This window comes from Cervus elaphus, chromosome 18, assembly GCF_910594005.1.
Source record: "Cervus elaphus chromosome 18, mCerEla1.1, whole genome shotgun sequence".
Lineage (NCBI taxonomy): Eukaryota > Metazoa > Chordata > Mammalia > Artiodactyla > Cervidae > Cervus > Cervus elaphus.
The window spans coordinates 30,052,200-30,079,675 of record NC_057832.1 but is presented as its reverse complement, the minus strand read 5'-3'; the positions used below and the strand labels follow the sequence as shown (position 1 = coordinate 30,079,675).

General features: G+C 36.7%; 1 protein-coding gene across 2 annotated transcripts; it reads right to left on the bottom strand.

Annotated features, from left to right (window-relative positions):
• Positions 1 to 224: 224 nt before the first annotated feature.
• Positions 225 to 26,045, bottom strand: TMEM106B (transmembrane protein 106B). 2 transcript variants are annotated; one of them, XM_043872302.1, is made up of 8 exons: positions 25,820 to 26,045; positions 23,322 to 23,543; positions 20,133 to 20,196; positions 15,768 to 15,927; positions 8,426 to 8,566; positions 8,129 to 8,178; positions 7,004 to 7,057; positions 225 to 6,275 (listed from the first exon to the last, which is right to left on the bottom strand). In XM_043872302.1, the coding sequence occupies exons 2-8, from the start codon at positions 23,539 to 23,541 to the stop codon at positions 6,137 to 6,139; spliced, it is 828 nt and encodes a 275-aa protein (XP_043728237.1). In that variant the 5' UTR covers positions 23,542 to 23,543; positions 25,820 to 26,045; the 3' UTR covers positions 225 to 6,136. The 2 variants fall into 2 exon arrangements, with proteins under 2 accessions (XP_043728237.1, XP_043728238.1); XM_043872303.1 differs by lacking the exon at positions 25,820 to 26,045 and adding an exon at positions 24,883 to 25,047.
• Positions 26,046 to 27,476: the final 1,431 nt, after the last annotated feature.

Sequence of the window (27,476 nt, the reverse complement as noted above, 5' to 3'; positions counted from 1 at the left end):
AAAGACTGTGAATTGTAGGTTGTGGCCAGATTCTGAAGAAAGATTCCCAACACCACAGTTGGGACTAGGGCTTTATTCAGTAAAAAAAAATTAGGGACTAATAGCAACAGAGATTTCAACTACAAGACAGATTTCAGAGATATTAGTAGACTAGACAGTATTAAGCAACAAATTAGAAGGGAAGCAGATGAAAAAAATCAATTTCAAAAGCATAGCCAAGACACTTGACTGATACAAATTTTATTTTTCATGCTAAAATTTTTACAAATTTGATTTTGTCATACACAAGTACAAGAGGAACAGTTACAAGTGAATTAAAAAATGGTATTTGGGGGCACTTCTGTTCATTTTTCTGTCGTAAGTATGTTTTGTTACAGGTACAGCAACAATAGATAAAACTACAGAACTGCTCAACTTGGAAATTTAGTATGTTATAATGGAGGCTAATACCTAATATCAACAAATAGTAAGTGCCCAAACACAGTCTCACACTCTGTTATTATTTATTGCACAATTAAAATCACTGGTTAGAACCTACCCACCAATGCCAACAATTTCTGACCAAGCATGTCGAGTCAGAAAGCATTTTAAAATCATTTCCCAAAATCTTACTTAATTTAGTTCTATGAGGAAATATAAGACAAAACACACAAGACAAGCTTGCTGATATTATATGCCTAAATCATTATACAATGAAATTATGCATCTTGTGCAATGTGGCATTTCCCCCATCTCACACAGTAACAAAAGATGAATACAGCTTACAGCATTCAGTCAACCGCCGACAGCTGACATAGCATCTCCCAGACTTCTAGTTTCTAAAATTCTGGGGGCAGTGGGACAATTTGAACTGTAACAGTCTACAAGGTAGAAACATTACCTCTTGGCCATTGGCCCAATACTAACCCCTTTTGTTTTTTAGTATACAAAATATGCTGAAAACATTTCTCTTAAACACATTTCAATTAATGTAATTAAATAGAAGGCAATAACTTCCTTCTAGAAGAATTAGATTCAGCTATGAAAAACTTGCCATATATTTGTTTAATTTATGGAATACTTTTTGGGTCAATACAGACCACAGTGTATTTTTTAACTTAAAAGTTTATGCTAAACATGAGTAAAAGGAACTAAAAACATAATCACACTGGTAGTTTTTTAAAAGTGAAAATTACCATTTTTATCCCTATAGTATATAAATATATCACTTGCTTTCATCCTAATTAAAGGTCAATTTCAAGAAAAAAAAAATCCACTGTGAAATTTAAATTCTAAGCACAAAAATATACAAATATTGGTTCTAATCAGAAATTTCAGCTGACAAGTGAACATTTTTACTTTGAAATATGTAGATCTGGGATATAGTAGTGAATTTTTTGATTGAACACATCACAAATATATCTAGTTTTCATGTAAAAATAATTTTTTTTAAAGAAATAATGTTTAACAGTCTTTTTATCCCACCTCAAACATATTTTTTCCTTAAAATAGTTTAACATCTTATTTAAAATCTGATATTACAAAAAAAGAGAAAGAAATAAAATTAATTCTTAGATGTATTTGAGCCAAGTAGTTACTGTTTTCAGATGTTATGAGCTAAAAAATCATAAAATGATGAGTAACCTTTGGCTTACAATCTCACTAATGCCAACTGGGAAGCCCAATCAAGGAAGACATATGTACCTGTAAATTTAAAATTTTATCTCTTTTAGAAAGAAACCCTAACAGATAAGCATTAATAATTAAGATAAACATTTTATACTGAAGATTTATAAAATAATATAGTATCTTAATAGTATTCTTAAAAATACTATCAAAAGCCTCAGTCCTACATATTAAGTGCAATATCCAATACATTTTTATGAATAAAACATTTTTAAAGGCTAGAAAGAAAATATGCTTACTGTAAGAACAATGATGCTTGAGTAAAACAGACCTGTTGTGAATCTCTAATCTGCCACTTTAAAGCTTATGTATATTTCTTAATCTCTCTAAAACCCAAATTTCCTCAGAGATAAAATGGGGGAGGGGTAATGACAGTAACTACCTTAAAGGACTCTTCTGAGGGATAATAAGAAAAGTTAGTACAGTACAGTATGTGACACAGAAAGTAATCAATAAACATTAGCTATACTGAAAAGTGACTTACTCTGGGGTCAAGTATCTAACAAATCATTTTCTTAAATAAGACATAGCAATATACAAAACATTATTTATTTTAAAACTCAAAAAAAAAGTCAAATGGCATGAGAGAAAGTTGGGGACACGTACTCCAATTAAGCATCCAGAATTATATTGCAATAATAATAAGACTAAGAACCACAAAGATTCATCAGGCTGACGTCTGAAGTCTTTAAGTTACTTTCATTTTATTTTGGCGATCACTTCCTATCTATTTGAACACCACACTGTGTTGTTCCCAAACTATGATTCAGAAGATCTAAAGTGAATTTTATTTTCTTGTCATGAATTCTTCGAGAAAATAATTATGTCATTTGCCTAAACAAACAAAAAAGCATGGAAAAAATGCACACAAATAAAACCATGGTCATTTACATGTTACATGGTACAGTAAAGATGGCTATTTAGAAACTGCAAGCGGTTTACCTGGGTCTAATATTTTCAAACTTATTTCAAATCTTAAATCCATTAATCTCTTCTTTATAATTAGTCTCTCTCTTATCTTTACTGGAATAATCACAGATTTAACAGAAAATTAAGCTACTTAAAAAATTAACTTCTAGATTATGCTCCAAAATATCTTACAACTGTTCATTTCCCATTGAAAATATTTAAGGTACTAATTTCAAGATATCCAAAATCTTAGTTCATTAGTATTAATTGGACTGTCACTATGTTACCTATGTACCTATTTTCTCTGATTTTTACTTATACTAACCTGAGTCAACAGGGCTTTCCAATGGGTGATTGAATTGACCAAGCACAGATATGGCAGACAGAAAAATTCGGTCTGGCATCAGCTAAAGTATTTATTAAATATTCAGCAAGTCCCTCAACTTCTCCATGCCTCTTTTTCCTTTTCTAAAAGATGGGGCTCCTACCACCCTCCTTTTCTGACTCACAATCTGGCAAATGATATGACAAAACAAGAGTTCTGCAAAGGGCATGGTGCTATATAAATGTAATATCGAAACATGTAGGCTTGGTTAGAATGACCAGTCTATTAAAGGTGCAAGGAAGTTATTCTTGGAAGTATCAGAAGAAAAAAAAAAAATTAACATTTTTACCATGTTTGTTGAATAAGGTCTGAGAATAGTTTTTAAAAAATCTTATTACCATGTAAGAGACTGCACTGGACAATGACCTAAGAAATGACCTCATCTGTTCTTTTCAGATTTTTTTTTAATGGCTATAAGTCTGCATTACTAGAATGTGCTTTTGTAATTGTATTAATTGACAGCCTACTTTGCTCTAGGGTTCTCTGGCAGTTACTTAACCCTCTGTGAAAATAGTCACAAGTGATCTTTATTTCTCTATTTTTTTTTAACTTATTTTAAATTTCAGTTTCTTTCTGATTTGAATGCCAGAGAAAGCAGGAATAAAGAATTTTTAATTCAAAGAAGGAATAAATATTTAGAACTAAGTCAGTAAAAGCAAATGTTCTCTAACTTTCCTGACTTTTCAGCAGATGCTCTGCATCCACTCTACAAGGATATTAGTGCTACATATCAAAACAAAAGTCCACTAGTTTACACTATATAGTTTTCCAAGGTTAAAAGATACAAAGTAGCAAAATAATTTAGGATTGATTTTTGAAGAAGACATACCTGAAAGGATGATTTTGAACAAATGAGACAAAACAAAATATGGTTTTTTGTTTTTTTTAACATTTTTTGCTTTTACACAGTCACTGAAATACTTTTTTCTCTAAAAGCTGTCAGTCATTCAGTCGTGTCCAACTCTTTACCACCCCATGGACTACAGCCCGCCAGGTTCCTCTGTGCATGGAATTTTCCAGGCAAAAATACTGGAGTGTGTTGCCATTCCCTTCTCCAGGGGATCCTCCCAACACAGGGATCAAACCTGGGTCTCCTGCACTGCAGGCAGCTTCTTTAATGTCTGAGCTACTGGGGAAGTCTAACTCATTAGCTAAATGAGAAACTAGATAGGTTACTGGTCAGGGATGTAGAAACGGATCTGGATGTACTAACGGAGGTGATTGTTTAAGACACAGAAGTAGAAATTTTGAGGCAGAAGAGGGTCTGGATACCATTTATAATAACATCAGAAGATAGGAGATTGAGAAAAATGAAATGAGAACAATATGAAAAACACAAATAGAAGCCACACGGGAGTGAAGTGTGCAATTTCAAGGAGACAGGGGTGGTCAAAAAACATGGCAGAAAAAATATTAAAGATTGGGTTGGACCACAAAATCCATAATTAATTTAAAGGGGTGATTTTAGTTTAATAGTAATAAGGATGGATGAGTTAGCAATGGATTAAGGGGAGACTAAGTAGTTAAAAACAAAAAAAGAAGTTAGTACATTTCATCCATTAAAATGGTTCATTGAGGAAAACTTAGAAAAAAGGATATGAAAGCTAAGGGGAAACCTGAGTAGGTTTAAAGGCAGAAAGGAGGGCTTCATTAGCTCTAATTACTTATAATTAAATAAAGCTCATGTTTTATAGTTGAGAGAGTCAGACTTATAAATAAGAATGTTTCAGACCTAAGTTAGGCACTTTTCGGGTAGAGACAGGGGTAACCTGATTTGTCACTAAGGAACTGAAGGAAATTAATCTCAAGCCAACAACTGTTTTTGGTATCAATAGTCAGCCCCTATGCTCAGTAGCATGTATTTAAAAGGTACTCTGAACTTGGGAAGTGAAAAGGCCAAAAGCCCAAATGCAAAATGGTAGTAAAAATATAAAATAGTAAAGTAAGTCAATAATTTACACTTGAGAACAACTTTAAACAAAATCTAAACCAAAAGTAGAAAACTTAAAAAATGTAACTCCTAGAGGTCTGATATCCATGATGTGCAAAGTAATTAAATTTTAAAAAGCAGAGTGTAGGTTTTATTTTGCTATAGCCACCGTAATTTATAACAGGATTTCCTGGATAATTTTACCAAAATAATAATTTCACCTCTAAAACATTCACAAAATTGATGATCTGAGTACCTAACAGCTATGAAAAGTGTCTTCATAATTCTTTAGTATGAAAAGCAACATTAAAAAAAAGTGGATCACCAAAATATTTTATTTCAAATCTATGTTATACCTGATCAAATATGTATTTGGAAACATATTCACATTCTAGAGGTTTCTGAATTTCATTTTCCTGTTGGTTTTTTTTTTAATTTTTATGAGCAACTTACTAGATTTTAAATCTGTACCACTTTAACATTTATTACAACTATTTAGAATCCATGCATAATTTATTTACAATACTGTACATAAAATGGTTATACTTGCATATTACACAAAAGTTTCACACAACTGTAACATGGAAAGACATGTGAAACACATTATATAAGGGTTTTTAAAATTTTTCAGGTACAGAAATTTTGCAAAAATTATTTTGGTTTATAAGTGTTATGCAAACACTAGCTTGAAATAACACTGACAAAACCATGCAAATGAGTGGGATTTCAAAATGAAAAAGTAAAAATATTTAGCTAAAAGCTAAAATAGCACATAGTTTAAATACTACCAAGTAGCAATGGGAGTTTATAAAACAGGAAAAAAGAAAAGGTATTCTTTAAATGTCTTCATCAGTAATAGGCCCTCTGTAATTTTCTATAAAAACATTCAGAAATAAAGTTTCTCAAATTATGTTCATCACCAAAATTATGTTTTCAGTAGTGATTAGAGCTGTGAATTTTAAATACCATCTATTATCCTGAAGGAGAAGTCTTAGTTTTCCCCTTTGGGAAAGGAGCGAAGAACATCAATCAGTAAATTTAGGTTCAAATAAAGGATGCTGGTACAAATATCACAAACACAGAGTGGAGAGTTGTAATAAACTACAAGTCCACATATTCTTAGATGTACTCTTAAAACAGAAGTGTAAACTTTAGGTTGTTCAATTTAAGATCACGAAGTACCTCATCCTTCAGAGTTTGGAAAATATCAATAGGTATTTTTTTTCTCCAGGTGCATCTCTGAGTCTTCATTGTTGTGGCTGAAGTACATTTAAATATTCAGATTGCCCCAAATGATACGTGGTGTTTCTTCCACAATCAACATACTGGTACCTTTCCTGGGATATCTGTTCTGAATGTCCAAAGTAAGTTGTTGTTACAGTAACTCTAAAAATAAAATAAATGGAGAGAAGCACTGAATAGTTATATATTAAAAAAATCTTTCTAAAGTGGGAATACTTTATATATCAAAATTCTTTTCAGGGAGAGGTCATTTGATTAATGATAACTTAATGTTGCAGACATGGGTCTCTTAGGGAGTACTTCCCCAGTAGACAACAGGAATGCTGACTGAGCAAGCCCTATCCAAATAATTATATACAAAAAAATGTAATTTTTTTCAAAACACCTATCTTTGGCTAAAAATATATTTAGTTCATTGCACTCTTAAAAAAATTCACACAGTTCTCTCATCAGAGGAAAAGGGTTAATCAGGTGTTAGCTAACGGCCTAAAGACCCAACCTATAACTTACAATGTTCTCATGGCTTAGGAAAACACCCAACTTGCAAACCAATAACATTGTTTCTCTTCACTACTGTTAGTGAAGGAATTGGCTGTTGAGCTCATCCTTCTGTCTGTATCAATTTCTAGCATTTTCCCGAGTTCTCGGAAGGTCCAGATTCACTCCTTAGCAGCCATGTGGTTCTTCACTACTTCTCTGAGCTCCCATTCCCTCATGTGTAAAGTGGGAAACTGTTTACTTCACCTCACTGCACTCATGTAAGGCTTAAAATACAAATAAGACAGCATTTATAAAGATGTGTATACGCTAAGCTAATGTTATACATCTGAAGTTGAAACAAAGAAATTCTTTCCAAAAAAATTCACACTTACTGCATCATGAGCACTATGTTATGTACTTTGATGGTTGCCAGTGTACAGAAATCACTGTTAAAGAAAAAAGCAATGTAAATACACACAAACTATGACATTATAAATTTATTAATAAAATAGTTAATTACAATTCCTCTCCCTATGTTAAAGCCAGTAGAAATACTATTAAGATATAATAAATAGCCATTAAATGGTTAAGCATTTTCTGTATCGCAAATGATTAATATTTTCAGGGCTTCTTATTCTACGCTTTCATACTACAGCAGATGTAGAGTTGTCTACTAACTACTTCTATTTTTTTTTACCTTTTGAAATTTTAGTAACCAGATTATTACCTACTCAGAAATTCTGTATCAGGCTGATATCAAAAGAGGATAAAAAAATTATCACATTTTTTTACTTAACAAGAGTTAATAATCATTTAGACCTAATTTAAAAGTTTCACAACTTCAAACCAGAATAGACTATTAAACATCATTAGCATTTGTAGTCCTCCTATACAAAAACAAAAAAATTATAGAATATGAGATTATGATTTTTATAACATAGTAAATAAAAAGTGACATGATATGCATGATCCTAAATGTGAAAAAAACTATGTGTACAGGTATATGTACATTAATGTTACACATTTTGAAAAGAGAGAACAGAGATGATCAAAGGCCAGAAGGAATATTCTAAAAATGTGGTCTTCTCTGCTAAAATGATGGAAAATTAAACACACATTTTCATTAAATATATATATTCACACATATATGTCAGACTCTTTGTGACCCCATGACCCCATGGACTGTATATGGAATTCTCAAGGCCAGAAACTGGAGTGGGTAGCCTTTCCCTTCTGCAGGGGATCTTCCCAACCCAAGGATTGAACCCAGGTCTCCCGCACTGCAGGCAGATTTTTTACCAGCTGTGTCACAAGGAAAGCCCAAGAATACTGGCATGGGTAGCCTATCCCTTCTTCAGTGAATCTTCTCAACCCAGGAATTGAATTGGGGCCTCCTGCATTGCGGGCGGATTCTTTACCAACTGAGCTATCAGGAAAGCCCTATATATTCACACATACACACACACACTTATTCTTTATAATTTAATGAGAGAAAATAATTAAAAATCAGAACTTACAACATATAACTCATTTCCTCTGCTATGACAGTAGGTACTGTATAATCAATCTGAAAGGCAAAAAATGAAAATAAACCAACAGAGAATGGTATCAAAATATCAATTATTTCAGACACATTTGAGAGTTTGGAAATCTCTCTTTTTATGGGTTTGATTCTATGACTTTCTTTTACATATGTATGGGATACATTTCAAAGTCTAATTTTTTAGGAAAACCCCCATCTCCTGAAAGTTAATATTATATACAAAGTTGAGATGCATTTAACTCCTCCAAAGTATTTTCTGAATGAAGCTTACTTGTTTCATATCCAGTGGACCAATACTGGTTATGTTGTTTAAGCGTGCCTTTCCAATAACTGTTTTTGAAAACTGAACTTGTGCAGTGATGTTTTCAACTTCAACAGAATAATAGTTATTGTTCGTTATATTTAGTGTATTCTGAAAAAGAAAGGAGGTAGAAAATGTGCAAGTTGTCTTAGAATAGGCATAATAAAGAAGTATTCAAAATTAATAGAGAAATGACTCCAGCTGTGGCTATGCTTCATTTACCAGGAGGAAGTAAATTGTCCCCCAAAACATCAAAGAACATTCAATGAACCAATTATTTGGATTTTGCATGAGTGCTATGTATATAAAATGCCTACAATGAACATACACTTTTAAAGAGTAGGCCCAGGAAATGTATAGTACCAGAACATAGAAAAATCAATGTTATAAAATGTATTTGTGGCCTTAGCAAAATTCAATAAAAGTTGTTGTTCAGTTGCTAAGTTCGTCCAACTCTTTGCAACCCCATAGACTGCAGCACGCCAGGTTTCCCTGTCCTTCACTATCTTCTAGAGTTTGCTCAAACTCATGTCTATTGAGTCAGTGATGCCATTTACCATCTCATCCTCTGTGGCCCTTTCTCCTCTCGCCATCAACCTTTCCCAGAATCAGGGTCTTTTCCAATGAGTCAGCTCTTGGCATCAGGTGACCAAAGTATTGGAGTTTCAGCATCACTCCTTTCAATGAATATTCTCAGTTGATTCCCTTTAGGATTGATTGGTTTGATCTCGTTGCTGTTCAAGGGACTCTCAAGAGTCTTCTATAGCACCACAGCTTGAAAGCATTAATTCTTCAGTGCTCAGCCTTCTTTATGGTCCAACCTTCACATCCATACATGACTACTGGAAAAACCATAGCTTTGAGTCTACGGACTTTTGTTGGCAAAGTGATGTGTCTGCTTTTTAATATGCTATCTAGGTCTGTCATAGCTTTTCTTCCAAGGAAAAAGTGTCTTTTAATTTCATGGCTGCAGTCACTGTCTGCAGTGATTTTGGAGCCCAGGAAAATAAAATCTGCCATCTTTTCCATTTATTCCCCCATCTATTTGCCAGGAAGTGATGGGACCAGATGCCATGATCTTAGTTTTCTGAATGTTGAGTTTTAAGTGAGCTTTTTCACTCTCCTCTTTCACCTTTATCAAGAAGTTCTTTAAGTCCTCTGCTTTCTGCCATAAGTCTGGTAACATCTGAGGTTTTTGATATTTCTCTGGGCAACCTCGATTCCAGCTTGGAATTCATTCAGCTCAGCATTTCATATGCTGTACTCTGTATGTAAGTTAAATAAGCAGGGTGACAATATACAGCCTTGAGGTACTCCTTTCCCCATTTTGAACCAGTCCATTGTTCCATGTCCAGTTCTAACTGTTGCTTCTTCACCTTCATACAGGTTTCTCAGCAGGCAGGTAAAGTGGTCTGGTATTCCCGTTTCTTTAAGAATTCCCCACAGTCTGTTGTGATCCACAAAGGCTTTAGAGTGGTCAATAAAGCAGAGTAGATGTTTTTCTGGAATACCCTCACTTCTTCTATGATCCAACTGATGTCTGCAATTTGACCTCTGGTTCCTCTGCCTTTTCTAAATCCAGATTGTACATTTGGATAACCATAACATATTGGTTATCCAGTTTATTAAGAACTTTTTGTACAGTTCTTCTATGTATTCTTCTACCTCTTAATCTCTTCTGCTTTTGTTAGGTCCCTGCCATTTCTGTCCTTTATTGTGCCCATATTTGTATGAAATGTTTCCTTGGTATCTTCAATTTTCTTGAAGAAATCTCTAGTCTTTCCATGTTTTATTCTATTTCTTTGCATTGTTCACTCAAGAAGGTTTTCTTATCTCTCCGTGCTATTCTCTGGAACTCAGTCTTCAGTTGGGTATATCCTTCCCTTTCTCCTTTGCCTCCTGCTTCTCTTCTTGTCTCACCTATTTGTAAGACCCCCTCAGACAGCCATTTTGCCTTCTTTCATCTTTTTGGGGAATGGTTTTGGTCACTGCCTCCTATACAGTGTTATGAACCTCTGTTCATAGTTCTTCAGGTACTCTATCAGATCTAATCCCTTGAATCTATTTGTAACTTTCACTGTATAAACGTAAGGAATTTGATTTAGGTCATATCTAAATGGCCTAGTGGTTTTCCCTCCTTTCCTGAGTCTGAATTTTACAATAAGGAGCTCATGATCCCAGCTACAGTCACTTCCAGGTCTTGTTTTTGCTGATGGAATAGAGCTTCCCCATCTTTGGCTGCAAAGAATAAAATCAATCTGATTTTCATACTGACCATCTGGTGATGCCCACGTGGAGTCATCTCTTGCATTGTTGGAAGAGGTATTTGCTATGACCAGTGCATTCTCTTGGCAAAACTTGGTTAGCTTTTGCCCTGCTTCATTTTGTACTCCAAGGCCAAACTTGCCTGTTATTCCAGGTATCTCTTGACTTTCTACTTTTGCATTCCAATCCCCTATGATGAAAAGGACATCTGGTTTTGGTGTGTGTTCTAGGTCTTATAGGTCTTAACAGAATCGTTCAACTTCAGCTTCTTTGGCATTAGTGTTTGGGGACACAGACTTGAATTACTATGATGCTGAATGGTTGGCCTTGGAAACCAACAGAGACCATTCTGTGGTTTTTGAGACTGCATCCAAGTATGGCATTTCAGACTCTTTTGTTGACTATGATGGCTACTCCATTTCTCCTAAGGGATTCTTGCCCACAGTAGTAGATATAATGGTCATCTGAATTAAATTTGCCCATTTCCATTTTTGTTCACTGATTCCTAAAATATCGATGTTCACTCTCACCATCTACTGCCTGACCACTTCCAATTTACCTTGATTTATGGATCTAATGTTCCAGGTTCCTGTGCAATACTGATCTTTACAGCATTGGACTTTCCTTTCACCAGCAGACACATCCACAACTGGGTGTTATTTCTGCTTTGGCTCAGCCTCCTCATTCTTTCTGGAACTATTTCTCTACTCTTCCCCAGTAGCATACTGGACACATCAACCTGGGAAGCTCATCTTCTGGTGTCATATCTTTTTGTCTTTTCATACTCTTCATGGGTTCTCAAGGCAAGAACACTGAAGTGGTTTGCCATTCCCTTCTCCAGTGGACCACATTTTATCAGAGCTTTCCACCATGACCCATTCACCTTGGGTGGCCCTGCACGGCACAGCTCATAGCTTCACTGATTTACACAACAGTATGATCCATGTGATCATTTTGGTTAGTTTCCTGTGATTCTGGTTTTCTTTCTGGAGGCCATGGGGCTGTAGTTCTTGCTGCTTCTGTCTGCTCTCTGATGGATGAGAATAAGCGCATTGTGCAAGAATCCTGATGGGAAGGACTGGCTATGGGCAAAGCTAGGTCTTGCTCAGGTGGGCAGGGCTCACTAAATATTTAATCTAATTTTCTGCTGATGGGTGGGGCTGTGCTCCCTCCCTGTTAGCTGTCTGGCCTGAGCAGGCCAGTCCTGGAGTCTGCAGGCTCTGTGGTAGGGCTGGTGGCTCAGATGGTAAAGAATCTGCCTGCAATGCAGGAGACCCAAATTTAATCCCAGAGTGGGGAAGAACCCCTGGAGAAGGGACTGGCAACCCACTCCAGTACTCTTGCCTGGGAAATCCCATGAACAGAGAAGCCTGGTAGTCTACAGTCCGTGGGGTCACAAAGAGTCAGACACAACTAACTGACTAGACGCACAGGCTCTATGGTGGGGCTAATAGCTACCTCCTCCAAGAGGACTTACGCCAACATGCTATATGTCCCCAAGGAAAATTATTTTTTATTTTTCAATAAAAGTAATTCTAAAGTTCCATCCAAATTTTTCTAAATGTTAATATGTACATGTCTTCACAGGCTAAGTTATTTCTGATTCTACTGAATACAAAGACAACCTTTTAAAATGTTAAGCAAAACTTTAAATAAACTATTTAAAAAAAAACTATTTTAAAAAAACTAAATAAAAAATTTTAACTTATACATAAGTAGAGGTTTCCAACAGGTCACTTTTAAGAGGAATTGGGACAGATTCAAGACTTGATAAAAAGAAATACAGTTGCATCATTTCCACACTTAATTAACAGCTGGGCCGAACTTCTGCAATTCTAACTTAAACAACTGTTTGAAATTACTTTAGAAACAGTCAATGAAAAGAAAAACTGTTAAATCAGGAAATAACCAAACATCTAAAATAGTGCTAACAAAAGAAAAAATAAACAAAATCACGAGACATCAAATAATAAATCTTGAAGAAGTACTTGGAAGAGATAGTAATGGTTATCACCTATACTACGAGGCCTTACAAACTGGAAAAGACATAAAGCCTCCTATTAAAAAAAAATAAGAGCAAAGGATATGAGTAAAGAAATCAGAAGAGTACAAATATAAATGGCCAAGAAACACTATTTGTCAAATTAATTTATGGTCAGAGAAAAGTTGATTTAAATAAAAGTCGAATATTGTTTTATATCCATTAAACTAAAAGTTATAGAAAATGACGGATTCTATTTCTGGCAGGGATATGGGCAAAAGGGTGTATTTTTGCATTCCTGGAAAATATATGAAAGATTACAGCAATATTCATTGAAATTTAAATTATGTATTAACCTTTGACCTAGCAATTCTACTTCTGAGCAATTATTCCACAGAAATAAAAACATTAGGATATTAATGACAGTGTTATTTGTAGTGGCAAAAAAACAAAAAACACAAATCTTGAAAATAAAGTGAATGTTCAACATAAAGTAGAATGCTTGAAAAATAATATTATGTCATTACATGCAATAATATGCAGCCATTAAAAAGAATGAATGAACAGAAAATAAGCAGAAAATCAGGAGTGATTCCTGCAAAGTATTAACAACTGAGAAAACCAAGATGCATAAAAGTATATACAAAATATTATTTTTAAAACTAAATAATGATTTAAGAAAAGCTGAACATGTGAGTTTGTAAATTAATATGAATATGGAGAAAGATATGGAATGAGACAACATGGGATAAGTGAAAAGAAGATAGAAAATGGTCTTAGTATAAAAATGATTAAAAAAAAAATGTGCTAGCAACCAGCAATTTTATGATCACATTTATGCATTCATTTTGCTAAATGTAGAGAAATGTTTTAAAATTCCATAAAATAGTAGAAATAACCTGTCTCTAAATATATAAACATTTTCACCTACTTGGCTCTTAATACCAGTATCATTTTATTTCTAGCTGCTGCTGCTGCTAAGTCGCCTCAGTCGTGTCCGACTCTGTGCGACCCCATAGACGGCAGCCCACCAGGCTCCTCTGTCCCTTGGATTCTCCAGGCAAGAATACTGGAGTGGGTTGCCATGTCCTTCTCCATTTATTTCTAGACACTACAGTAAAAAATTGCAAATTTAAGGTCAATGGACCCTCTGATAAAGACCAAGGAATAGGATCCAGGAAAATTTTAGAGTCCTATTTAATACTGGTACACATTTTTTCTGATGAGGTGTCCATACTTTTCATTAGAATATTAAAGGGGTCAAAGATGCAAAACAGGCTGGAAACAGAAATACTTGTAAGAATTACAGAAAGATAAATTGGTAGTTAAAAAGATAACACAAAGATAAACATCAAGAGAGACAACAAAAAATAAGACAGGACAAAAAAGTTTAGTACAAAAAATAAAAAATTTTACTGCTGAAAACAGTGAGAATCCATTTAATTTATAAGGCAAGGAACTGCAGTCATAGGCTTTTAAATAATGATGATTTATTATCAAAGGCCTTAAACTATCTATGATCTTTAACTGCAAATTTACTTTCAGGAATTTATCCTTAAAAAATAACCTGAAATGGAAGCACAAAGTTTAATCACAAAGATGTTTTTGGAATAAATATTTGTAATATCAAAACTAAGCAACTATTAAGAAGGTTGAGTAAAAATTGTAATATGGCCATGTAAAACGCTATATGCAATCACATAATATGGGAAAATGCAGTGAGATAAATTAAGTGAAAACGTGCATGTATATACACTCACATATATGTGTGTACCCTTTATATATAATTCCATTTTAAAATGTGTAAATATATGCATGGAAATGCTTATATACAGAGTTAGCACATGTATGTTTAGTCATCTCTTGGTATCCATGGGGGATTGGTTTCAGGACCAACTATCCCATCTACTCAAGCTTCCATCATACCAAAACCTGCAGATGCTCAAGTCTCTGATATAAAACGGTGTATATTTGCATATAACCTACGCACATCCTCCACATAACATCTCTAAATTACTTCTAATATCTAATACAGTGTAAATGCTACATACATAGCTGTGAATACAACGTAAATGGTATGGAAATAGCTGACAGAGTATAGCTAATTCAAGTTTCTTCTTTAAAAAGAAGGATAAATGAATCCATGTGAATTCTTTTTTTCCAATAATTAAGTAGTAATTCTACCCAACACACATTTCCCTTTCAGTCCCTATCTCTCTCAACCCCCCTCCTCCCAACCAGCACCACAGGCACATCGACCTCAACCTCTAGCACAACAAACAACTCTTCAAGGAAAACGAATGAAGTCCAATATCACCCTTCCAAACAAATCACTGCCACACAGATGTACCTTAAAGCCAGAAGCAATGTATCCTCCTTATTAATAATACAGAGATTTGCAAACCATGCTTACATAAATGTAGAACAGGTACAAGACCTTCTCTGAGGTTTTTGGTTGCTTGTTTTCAGGTGTGGGAAGGCTGCAGAATCCTAAAAACTACTGTCCTGAGAAACAAAGATTTTCACACATACTAATTTACAAGAGAAGTCAATCACTTGTTCACTACCTTTGAAAACAAACGAATGGTCTGTTAAAGACAGCAAAAATTGTGTTTCACAAAACACAAGGACATGGAAATGTTACATGTGTAACATCTATTCAATCAACTATATTAACATCTTGCTAGGAGCAACTGAGAGTCTAATGTTGAAAAGTAAACAGATTGTAAAAATTTTTCTCCCAGTTAATTATTTAATTTTACCCTCCCAAAGGCATCTTAAAATGCTAAGGATTCTGAATACACAGAATTTGCCATTTTCAGCAGAATCAAAGATGATAGAAAAGGTCAATACATCAGACATAAAGAAAGAAAACTAAGTATTAAAGTGTTACCTTTCATGTTCTCTCAATAAGGACAAAGATGTTGCTTAACATGATAAAGGAATGACATCTTCATGTTGATGTATGGCAGAAACAAGCACAATACTCTAAAGCAAATACCTCGCAATAAAAAAATTTTAAAAATAAAGGAATGAAGTCAAATATTAATATAAACATGTTCTTACCGTGATATTTAAATATATTGTGCGTTTTTGAACATCATAACTAACATATGCTGATTTGACGCCAATGTATTTCACGTCAATAGAACGAGGGAAAAGGAAAAACACAGCCAGTCCAGAAAGGAGCAGACAGACAAACACAGAAGCCATCACATACAGCTTTCTGGAAAAAAAAAGGAAAGTGAAATATTTAAACATGCATGCATCAAAAATTACATAATGAAACATTCAGAGAAGACATTTTCATTTTCAATTTTTCCTCTATTACACCAGCAGGAAAAGATGTATAATTTTTTTTTTAACCATCTTTTTACATTATAAAAAGTATTGAACAGAGTAGGTTTGAATCTATTAAGCATTAAAATGTTCTTCTTAAAAGACATATTTATCTTTTTGGAGACTAAAATTTCAGGCTTATTTTAGATAGGACAATTCCCAAAGCAGGCTGCTCATTAGAATCAAGCTGCGGAGTTTTATAAAAGTATAGATTTCAAGACTCCTTGATGAATTTACTGAAATGGAATTTTCACTTGTGTGTGAAAATCTGTGGTTATTTTATCAACTGGGTACACAGTTAGAATCAATTGTTTCAGTTTGTTTCAATTTTTAGGAACTGCTTTTTTTTACTTTTGATACAATCTTTTAAGTGATATTAAAAAAAGGACATGATCTAAAGTCTAAACAACAGAAATATATACATGTACACACAGATATCTAAATTGCTTACCTGCTGCCTCTTCAAAGTTCTGTCCCAAACTCTGAAGGTAATCAATTTTGTTAGTCTATAGTTTATCATTCTATTGTCTCTCTCTCCATGTGCATGCCTGTGTGTGTTTTCAAAAAAAATGTTCTTTGGATATCATGCTTTAGTAAAATACAGTTCTTCCTCATTCCATTTTATCATATAGATCTAGTGTAACTTCTTCTACTAGTCCCTTACTAGTAGCCATTTACATTATTTATAGTTTTTGGTAAAATAAATACTGCCACAGTGAATAACGTGTGCAAATGCTATTCCCTGTATTTGACAGTAATCCTTAGAATAAATTTTTCAAAGTACAATTCCTGAGCCAAAAGGTAAATGTGTATAACTTTGACAGATAAGGCCAAATTTCGCCTTCAGCAGTAAGGCACAAGTGTGCTTGTTTTCACACAGTATTGCCAACAAAATAACACTGTCAAAATTTTGGACTTCTGCTCATCTAATACACAAGAAATGGTACCTCAGTATTGTTCTAATTTGCATTTCTCCTATGAGTGAGATTCACCATCTTTTCATGTTTAAAAGATACCTGCTTTTCTTCCTTGTGAACTGGCTATTCACAGATCTTACTTTTTGTATGGTTAGCCTTTTTCTTCTCAAACTGTGAAACTCTAGAGTAAGGATATTGGACCTCTACTAATAATTTGCAAATACCACTTCTTAGTTTGCTATTTGCATCCTGACTTGATCTGCATCTTGTTTTTGCTTTCATCTTTTAAAAGTTAACCTACACTTTTATTAACTTTTAAAATTTTATCCAAATTTATTAATCTATTCTTCTATTGCTGGATTCTAAACCATAGTTGGGAAAGCAGCTCCACTCTGAGGTTATTAAGAAATTAACTCTAAATTTCTTGGACATTCTTAATTATCTGCAAATTATATAATAAAGGGTCAGACTGACTGTGTATAAATCCTAGTTGCATTTTTCTTTCCATGAAGACTTGGTGTGCTGTTTTACTGCTTATGTGTTTAAAGCATTGTGGTCAAGAAGGAACATGCCAATCTGACTTTCAATCCCTTTTTTAAATTAATCAGTCCTTTGCTTGGGCGTTCAAAGGGGCTATTCAGTTTTTTGTTGTTACCTTTGAAGTCCAGCAATTTCACTAAGATGGGTTATTTCCAAAATTATGGTATGCCTTTTCAGTGTGTAGATTCATGTCTTGTTTCATTTCAAGGAAGTGATCTTAAGTTAAACGTTTTCTCTTTCTTCAGCTTGCCTCCTTTGATGTTCTTCAAGGGCTCCAGTTACATCTATGCTTGATCTCCTTGGCTTGTGTTCTGCACCACTTTCTCTCAAGTACTTTTCATTAATTTTTGTTTGTGTGTGTGCGCGCACGGGTGAATGTTTTGACTTCATCCTTTGTATCCACTCTGTCTTCTAAGCGCACTTTCCAAGGCATCTCTTTGTACTGTGTTCTTTCTGTTTGTCTTCATCTCCAAAATTATTTTTCTCTAATTCTTTCCAGGGCCCTGTAGACTCTCTTTTCATATCCTTCTATGGTTTAGTCACTGTATTTCTGAGTTCCTCAATTTTTGACTTTTTTGTTTTACTGGCATAGCCTCCATAGTTTCCTTAATCTCTTTCAGAACACGGAAGCATTAAGTTAAAGTTCTCATCTGCTTTTCTGATAATGTTTTATCATCTGTTAGTATTTTGATCAGTTCTTCTTTTATAAGTTTTACTACCTGTATGCAGGTCAGGAAACAACAGTTAGAACTGGACATGGAACAACAGACTGATTCCAAATAGGAAAAGGAGTACATCAAGGCTGTATACTGTCAACCTGCTTATGTGACTTATATGCAGAGCACATCATGAGAAACTCAGGGCTGGAAGAAGCACAAGCTGGAATCAAGATTGTCGGGAGGAATATCAATAACCTCAGATATGGAGATGACACCACCCTTATGGCAGAAAGTGAAGAACTAAAGAGCCTCTTGATGAAAGTGAAAGAGGAGAGTGAAAAAGTTGGCTTAAAGCTCAACATTCAGAAAACTAAGATCATAGGATCCAGTCCCATCACTTCATGGCAAATAGATGGGGAAACAGTGGCTGACTTTATTTTTTTGGGCTCCAAAATCACTGCAGATAGTGATTGCAGTCATGAAATTGAAAGATGCTTACTCCTTGGAAGGAAAATTCTGATCAACCTAGACAGCATATTAAAAAGCAGAGACATTATTTCGTCAACAAAGGTCTGTCTAGTCAAGGCTATGGTTTTTCCAGTGGTCATGCATGGATGTGAGAGTTGGACTATAAAGAGGGGTGAGCGCAGAAGAATTGATGCTTTTGAACTGTGGTGTTGAGGACTCTTGAGAGTCTCTTGGACTGCAAGGAGATCCAACCAGTCCATCCTAAGGGAAATCGGTCCTGCGTGTTCATTGAAGGACTGATGTTGAAGCTGAAACTCCAGTATTTTGGCCACCTGATGCGAAGAGCTGACTCGTTTGAAAAGACCCTGATGCTGGGAGGGATTGGGGTCGTGAGGAGAAGGGGATGACAGAGGATGAGGTGGTTGGATGGCGTCACCGACTCGATGGACGTGGGTCTGCGTAAACTCTGGGAGTTGGTAATGGACAGGGAGGCCTGGCGTGCTGCGGTTCATGGGGTCGCAAAGAGTCAGACACGACTGAGCGACTGAACTGAACTTTTGTATGATGCTTGATTGTGATTTTCTTTTTTTAATGCTCATATTTAAATTAGATACATTTTTGTACTTTTAAGAGAAGTTGCCATTTTGTGTGGTGAGGATGGGCCAGGATTGCTTTCATAGCTTCACTGTTCAAGGACTCCATGCTCTGTTGTTACACAAAGTATTAGATGGTCTCTACATATATCCACTTCTATAGTTTTGGGACTAACTGTATAGTTTCTGAACCTCTTCTCTCTTTTATCCCTACTCTTGTTCTATACAACCTGGATTCTACTGTCAGTAATTTTTTCCCTTAGGTTGTATCTTCCTTTTTGTAGGAGTTTCTATTGAGTTTCCTTAAGGTCTTTGAGGACTTAGGATGGCCCAGTTCCTTTAGATTTTCTCAAGGCCCCTCTGTGTATCTCTGTGGACTTTTGTGCACTCTCTCCAAGTTAAAGAGTTTTTAGATTTTCTATGTTAATAGGATATTCTCAGAGGAAATTCACTGGAAGTCTTCTGAGTGGGGGCCTCTTCTTTGGGATAAAGTATTTACTTTTTCCAAGAGCTCTTAGGAACTCTCCTTTTGCATTTCATCACAACTTCCACAAAGCTGCCAAGCACTTTTGGGTCCTTATGTCATCATGGTATGAATAACCATATTTATTCTGAAGTTAGTGGGAATACCTTAACACCTATTTTTGATGAAAATGTTGTCTCTGTGTAACTGAGACCTAATTGCTCTTTTAGGTCTATCTGTTTTAACAGATTTAAGATTTAGATACTACACTGCTTTCAAGAACTTATACAATCAGGAATCTTTTTTATTTTCTAATAACATAATGGATATGATGGCATAACTTAACCTGATTCTATTTTTCCTTTTAATAGTTTTAACTAAAATACTTATTTATACATATTTGAAAAGCAAAATTTTTTTTAAAAAATTGCCATTTTCTAATGATTACTTACGTTCTTCTTGGCCTTAATCTCTGATCACTGTATGGAATCAATGCCACCAGTTGGTTTTCTTGTCCTAAAAGAATTAGATTTAGAAATGTATTAACATGATTAATTTAAAGTATAATGGCTCCTCATCAACATCTGGTTTGGAAAGAACAGAAAACCATCTGGCTTTCATCTCATTCCTTTATTAAATTCTCTCAAGATCTTCAAAAATTATCCAGTAGCAGCTGAGCTCCAAAGCAGACACTGTTTTTTCATACGTGTATTTATAGCTAATCAAAATAGTATGAAGAATGAGAAAGAGTTATTCTTTTTTCCAGTGGGGGGAAAAAAAAAATCACAAAGTCCAGGCTTTCATATCTGAATTTGCCAGGCTTTCCTTCACCCAGTTTTCCATCAAGATTTCAACTGGGTTATCTGAATGAGCGCAGAAGCAGTATATTGTTACTGCTGTCTGAAAGCCCTGTAACTACAAAGGTTCTTGAACTATTCCCCCTGAAAACCAAAACTGACATGTATTAACTCTCAGGCTTCAAGAACCCAAACGTACACATAGCCTTCCGGGACTCTTTCAGTACTCTTTCAGGACTCTTCCAGGACACCTCTCTCTATATTAAGTTACTTCAAAATTCAATATTTCTTTCTTGGGTTGAGCATTATCCATTATCCACTCACTGGTGGACCAGACGATAAAGAATGTGCCTGCAATGCAGGAGACCTGGGTTCAATCCCTGATTTGGGATGACCCCCTGGAGAAGGGAATGGCTACCCACTCCAATATGCTTTCCTGGAGAATTCCATGAACAGAGGAGTCTGGCAGGCCACAGTCCATGGGGTCACCAAAGCGTCAAACACGACTGAGAGGCTAACACTTTCACTTAATGAATAAATGGACCTCTAAATGCCAATTTTCCAGTCTTATGAAAACTTGATTCTTCATATTAACTATCAAAGGCCCACAGTCAAATTCTCTTTTAGAGCTTTCCATCATGCTTTTGTTATACCTCCCTGCCCCCTCCACAAGCCTCCCCTCATTCATACTTCCCCTACCGTATTCACATATAAACATGTATCTGTGTGTGTGTGTGTGTGCATATCCTATTTCGTGCTATTCATCTGTTTAAATGGCTACTGATTAAATAAAACTAACCCTTTAGCTACTATGCCTGTATCTACACAGCTAAAAGTAGATAGAGAAAAACAGTCTCATTTTAGATCACTAATCTCAAGTGGCCTTTAATAATGCCAACACTTACACTATATTTCCCGAGGTCATACTCTCAACCTGACTCTCCCCAACTACAATTTCGTAACTTCAACTTTCTCTTCAAACCTCCAATGTCGTCTCCCCTGTCCTTATGCTCAGTTCACGACGCGGCAAAGACAGAATTCCCACCAAGCTGCTACCAACACCACATCCACCCGCCCACCCGCTTGTGCACCCATGTCCTCTTCTGCCCCTCCTCTTGCTAGGAGTAAACTGGCCATGGTCCTCTGGAGGAGGAGCCTGTTGTGCCCGCACACTGTAATACTCCGTCACCTGCCTTAGCAGTGTTCTTTCTATGGCTCAGTCTCATCAGCAGACAAACACATTATCCATTCCATCTTCAAAGAATTCTCCTGACCTCACAGTCCCCTCTAGCTATCACCTGTTTCCTCTCCTCTCTTGCACAGCAAAACTAAAAAAAAAAAAGCTCTTTTCTGACGATATAACTTTGCGCCTCCTATGCACTCCTGATCCCACTCTACACACGTTTATGCATTTCTTTGCTACCAAAACTGCTCTTTTAAAAGGTCTCTGGCCTCTAAATTACCAAATCCCCAGGTCAGTGCTAAGTCCTCACATTATCTGATCAGGGGTATCTAACATAGTTGACCAACTTCTCCCCCACCAAGGAGTACATTTTTTTCATTTATTGTCAAGGATACCGCAGACAAAGGGATTTCCTGTTTCTGCTCGAGCTGCTCTTTTTAGAGTCCTTATGCTAATTCTTTCTCATGTCACCGACCTCAAAATGTTGCAATGCTCCGAGGTTCAGTGCTAAAGTCTCTTCTGTTTTCTATTCACACTGACAACCTTGGTGCTCTCATTCAATTCAGCTTTAGGTATCATCTCTACACCGACAGGACCCCAGCCTAGGCCTTGTATTTGAATTCCAGGCCGTTAGTATAACTAACTTCCTACTGAACAAATCTACTCAGATGTCAAAAGTGCAACTCCAGTTTTATATATCTAAAACTGAACTCCTGCTCTCTCCCCTGATACATATACTCAAACCTTTTCTCTATTTTTATAAGTGGCTACTCCATTCCTCCAGCTGCTCAGACAAACATATCTTCAAGATCATCCTTCACCTTACTATCCACAATGCACATCCAGGCAGCCAAAAATGCCTACTGGCTATACTTCGAAAATATATCTAGATTGCAAAACTGAGACTCCAGCCCTCCCCAGGCCCCCAGTCTGGTGTGTTAATCCTTTAACTACAAAAATCCTTTAATTCTCAAATAGCTACTACCTCTGCAAAGGTATTGTCATTCTGGCCTCCCCTCAGCATCTCTCCAGGGTCAAATACTGACTTCAATCAAGCAGTAAATGAGAACAGTACAAGGTTTTTAAATTATTTCTCCTTACTTCCATTGCTACTAAAGTAACCTACAAACAGCACATGGGGATTACTCCCTACTGACTCCTCCTATGACAAGGCACAAACTGATTTTTTTCCTATATGGCTCATCTTCATGTATCATCCCTCTTCACGTAGTTCCTTTAAAAAAGAACTAATTAGCGCGTGACCAGCTTATTATTATTCTTTAAACAACAAATTAAAAATATTTGGTCACCACATTACTTATCCTAACACCCACTATAGCAAAGCAACTGTGACCTGATCTCTGTTGAAACCAAACGGGACTAAAACTTTACAGTCAAGACACGCTGCATATCTGCTATAATTTCAGGTGGGTAAGAAAAAAATATTGGAGGTAGAAGGGTGGTTTTCATTATTGCTTTAGGATCCCTAATTAAAATCTTTATGTTTGTGTCCTTTTGACAAAAGCTAACTGATAGGAAGTTTTAACTTTAATTCTGTCTTTTAAAACATAAACGGTTGTGCTTAGACCCATCAGTTTTAAAGTAATTGTGAAAATTCCTGGAATTATTCTTTAATGGAGAAACAGCGCAATAACACATACCCCTAGGAATTCTTCCTGTTCCTTGACAAGTGGGGCAAGTGACACTATCTCTTCCTGTAAATTCCACATATGGAAACTGAGAGACATCTCCACTTCTTCCATCTTCATTATGGACTTCACCATTAACCAATCCATTCCTCATATTTTCAGTCGATGTAATGCCATCATAACCATCTTCTTTATTTGAATGTAAAGGCAAATGAGAAAAAGACTTTCCCATGTCTAAGAAAAAGAAAAAATCTTACAGTAAACTTCAGTTTAAAAAGAAGTATACTTAAAAACATTACAGGATATTTATACTCATCAAATTAATTAAAATAATCTTTAAGGGAGTATTCAAACTACCATTTGGGTTGGAATTATATTCAATCAAAATAATGTCTGAAATAAAGGAGCCATTTACTAGAGTCCAAAAGTGCTTTTCTAACAAAATATTATGAAATGATATCATATCAAACTTGTGATGACAAAGGGCTTTCAAATAGCATTAAAATTTGACAGAAGCCTACACTTTCTTAAGAGTTCTCTGAAAAGAAACACATGGGCTTCACTTTTCTTAGAATAAAACAAAAAAATGTTCTACCTTTAAAACAGCAGCAAAGCAAAAGTTGCTTTGGGCAGATTAAAGCTAGGTATCACCAGGTAATGTCAAAGTAGTATTTTTCACCTTTTAAAATTCATGCCCTTATGTGATAGACAAAATCCACAATCTTTCTCACACTCACATTTCTAGCTTTAAACATTTGCAACAACAAAAAAATACAAAAAAAAAAACTTCAGATTTTTTCTTTTATTCAACAGTGAAAGTTAAAATTAAGAAATTAATATTCCAAAATATTGACTATAATTCACCAATACAAAGCAGCAAAATTTTGAATATTAGTTTCAAATTTTTAGGATAACAGTATCAAAAATGCAGGTGGGAAATTAAATATAAATTTAAAGACAAATAAAAATAGGAAGTGCTAGTGCCTATATCAAAAGAACATCCACAGGTAAGTAATCCAGTAAAACTGCAGTTGAAGTCACACAAGTTTTAGGATTAAAAAAAATTTTTTTTAAGCCATATATTTTAATCTGTTGATATCCCAGGCACAAATTAACAAAGGGCAAAAGCAGAGTTTAAAAACAATCCACTTCTGTTTCTAAACGTGACCATAAATTTTTTATCACTTCCCAAAACAGATTACTAAAGGCATTCATATAAAAAGATGTGTCTTTAAAAATGCTCATTGCTTTGAATAAGAAAAAACTGACCCTCAAAATAATTCAACTTATCTTATTCTATGAAGAAAAGTCTACTTTTTAAAACTTGTATGTGATCTATGTGTTGGGGTCACTCAAACACAGGGTAAACAGCAGGATAAAAAATTATATAACTAGTAGACGAACTTAAAATTTCAGAGTGATGAATAAAATGCTTGTTTTCAGTATTAAAAAAAATCTAGGTACACACTGCCCATTAAGTTCAAAAACATAAATAACTTATGACTTCTAAAAATGCATATATTTCTCTGGATTTTGCCCAAAGACATTTAATGCAAGCCAAACCAATACTTGCCAGTCACAGGTAGTTCAGGGGTGAATTAACATCACTGACCGCGCACACTTTGACCTTGGGCTTATGTGGAATACTAGATGACCTGGGATCAGGGCGCCAAACGCACCCTTTTAGGATCTGTTAACACACCAGAGGTACAGGGTGCCTCCCACTGTAATGACTTAAAGGGAAAAGACACAGAAGGCAAAAAAAAACAACAAGAGGCTCTGAGTCGGAGTCTGTTTTCTATCCTTATGTAACAGCTGCCTTAGAGTCGGCGTGGGACTGGTGTTTGTTTCATCAAGGTTAATGGACAAGTGCCAGGCTTTGTCAGGCACTGCCCATTCCTGCCCTCCCTACTGGATTTTCCTCAAAGCGCTGCTAAGTTTAACCACTTTTATTCCTGGAGACTTATAAAGAGGTACTAGGCCCCTGTGCTCAATATTTGTTTTTTATTTTTTTTAATCAAAATCCCTTCATTTACTTAAGAGCAACACGAATCTTAGGCTTATTATGGAAGGGGGGGGGGGGCGAAGTACAGGACTCCATCCAATTTAAATAGGTCGTGAGCTTCTAAACGAAAGAAGTCGGCGCCGTTCGTAAGCTACATCAAACCCAGGATGCAGCCTGCCGACTCTGGAAAGGTGAAAGATGAAACACAGGCAGTCGGACAAGAATACTGAAAAAGAGCAGAACTAAGGGCTACCGGCCGCTCAAGGCGTGGGGGCCTGGTATCTTCCCCGTGCGCCGGGCTTGCACCGAAGCCCGGAGCCCCCCTGGCAGAAGGCTGGGCCGGGGGAAGAGGAGCTGACACACCTCCATCGCCCGGCCCGGAGCGCCTCTCTGCCCCGCAGCCTCCCCTCCGCCACCTCCTCCTCCGGCTCGGCTCTTCCCGGGGCGCCCGCTCGGCCCCCGCTGGTGAAGGGGACCTGGGGGCTGCGCGTCCCGGGTCGCTCACCGGCACGCGGGGTGCTGCGCAGTCCCGAGCTGCTCCGGCTCGGACAGGCCCGAGGGCAGGGTCACGGAGTCCGCAGTCCCGGGCGCTGGGGCGGGAGCGACGGGTCTGCAGCGCTGGGTCGCCGCGGGGTCGGGGTGGGGGTGGGGCACCACCACGGCATCAGCCGAGGCCCTGCGCGGTCGCTGCAACCTGCGCCCGCGCCTGCGCAGAGCGCTCCCGGTGGGGCCGCGGTGGGGGAGGGGCAGTGTGTGTGCGCCGGGGCCCGGAAGCGTGCACCACGCCTGCGTCCTTCCTCCGCCTTCTTAAAGCTCTGAAGGGCTGCTGCGGTTCTGTCTGCGGTCTCCCGGTTTCATTTCCTTGGTGTTCCAAGAACTAGCGGTAAAATGTGACCGCTCTGGCCCCGGAAGATTTGAAAATAGTAGTAGTCCCTCCGTTTTCCCCGGTCAGGCTGTTTCCCTTTGCAAAGGGGAAAGACTCTCTGAGCTGAGCAGCCTCTCGTCCGAGCTCTTCAAGAGCTCCCTGACACTCGCTACGCTGGGAGTGACAGAAACTGGTTGGTAGACGCGTGTCTGGTAGCTGAGAAGTCACATCTGTTTTAATTTAGAACCTCTTAATTATAGAAAGGAATAGTAAGTGGGTGGGAACTGGATTTGGTTTTGTTGTTTTTGCACGTTTTGTCTCCCTCCTCCCCGTAAGTGCTTAGTTACAAGAGGGTGAGATTCCCGCCCAAATACCCGTGTTTCAACTCATCCCTGTGACTTGGGGCTGTTCTCCCCAATATCTCAAAGGGTAGATTATCTCATGTGAAAAATGAGAATAACCATACAGAGTTGTTTTGAGAGTTAAATGAGGTATTGGCAATGCCTATCAACCACGGACTGGACTCTGCCTGCAGAGAACTTCACGTTTAATGAATGAAAGCTACTTTTATAATCACGGTCACAAGGTACCTCATAACCAAGGAAGTAAGTGATAGTAATTTATTGTATTTTTGTGTCCTGACAGGCCAATAGAATATGAAGATATGTAAAAGTAAGAAATGCAAATAAAAAACATACAATTTAATATCTTAAATTCCTATTTACACGTGTAAGATAATGAGTCTGCTCACACAATGTTGGTAAAGATATAAACTCATAAATATCCTGGCAAGCAGTTAGACAATATGGAGCAAGAGTATTAAAACTAAATTTTCACATCCTTTAGCCCCACAGACCCACCTTTTGGAATTTATCCTAAACCTAAGGGCTTCCTTTGTGGCTCAGCTGGTAAAGAATCCGCCTGCAATGCAGGAGACCTGGATTCGATCGCTGGGCTAGGAAGATCCCTGGAGAAGGAACAGCTACCCACTCCAGTATTCTGGCCTCAGTCCGTGGGGTCGCAAAGAATCGGAAACACCTGAGCAACTTTCACTTTCGAGGAGAACTCTAATAAGATTTCAGTACAAAGTGCATGGATGCTAAGTTGATTCAGTCTTGTCGGGCTTTTTGTGACCCCATGAACTGTAGTCTTCCAGGCTCCTCTGCCCATGGGATTCTCCAGGCAAAAATACTGGAGTGGGTTGCCATTTCCTTCTCCAGGGGATCTTTCTAACCCAGTAATCGAACCAAGGTCTCCTGCGTTGCAGGCAGATTCTTTACCGACTGAACTAGGAGGG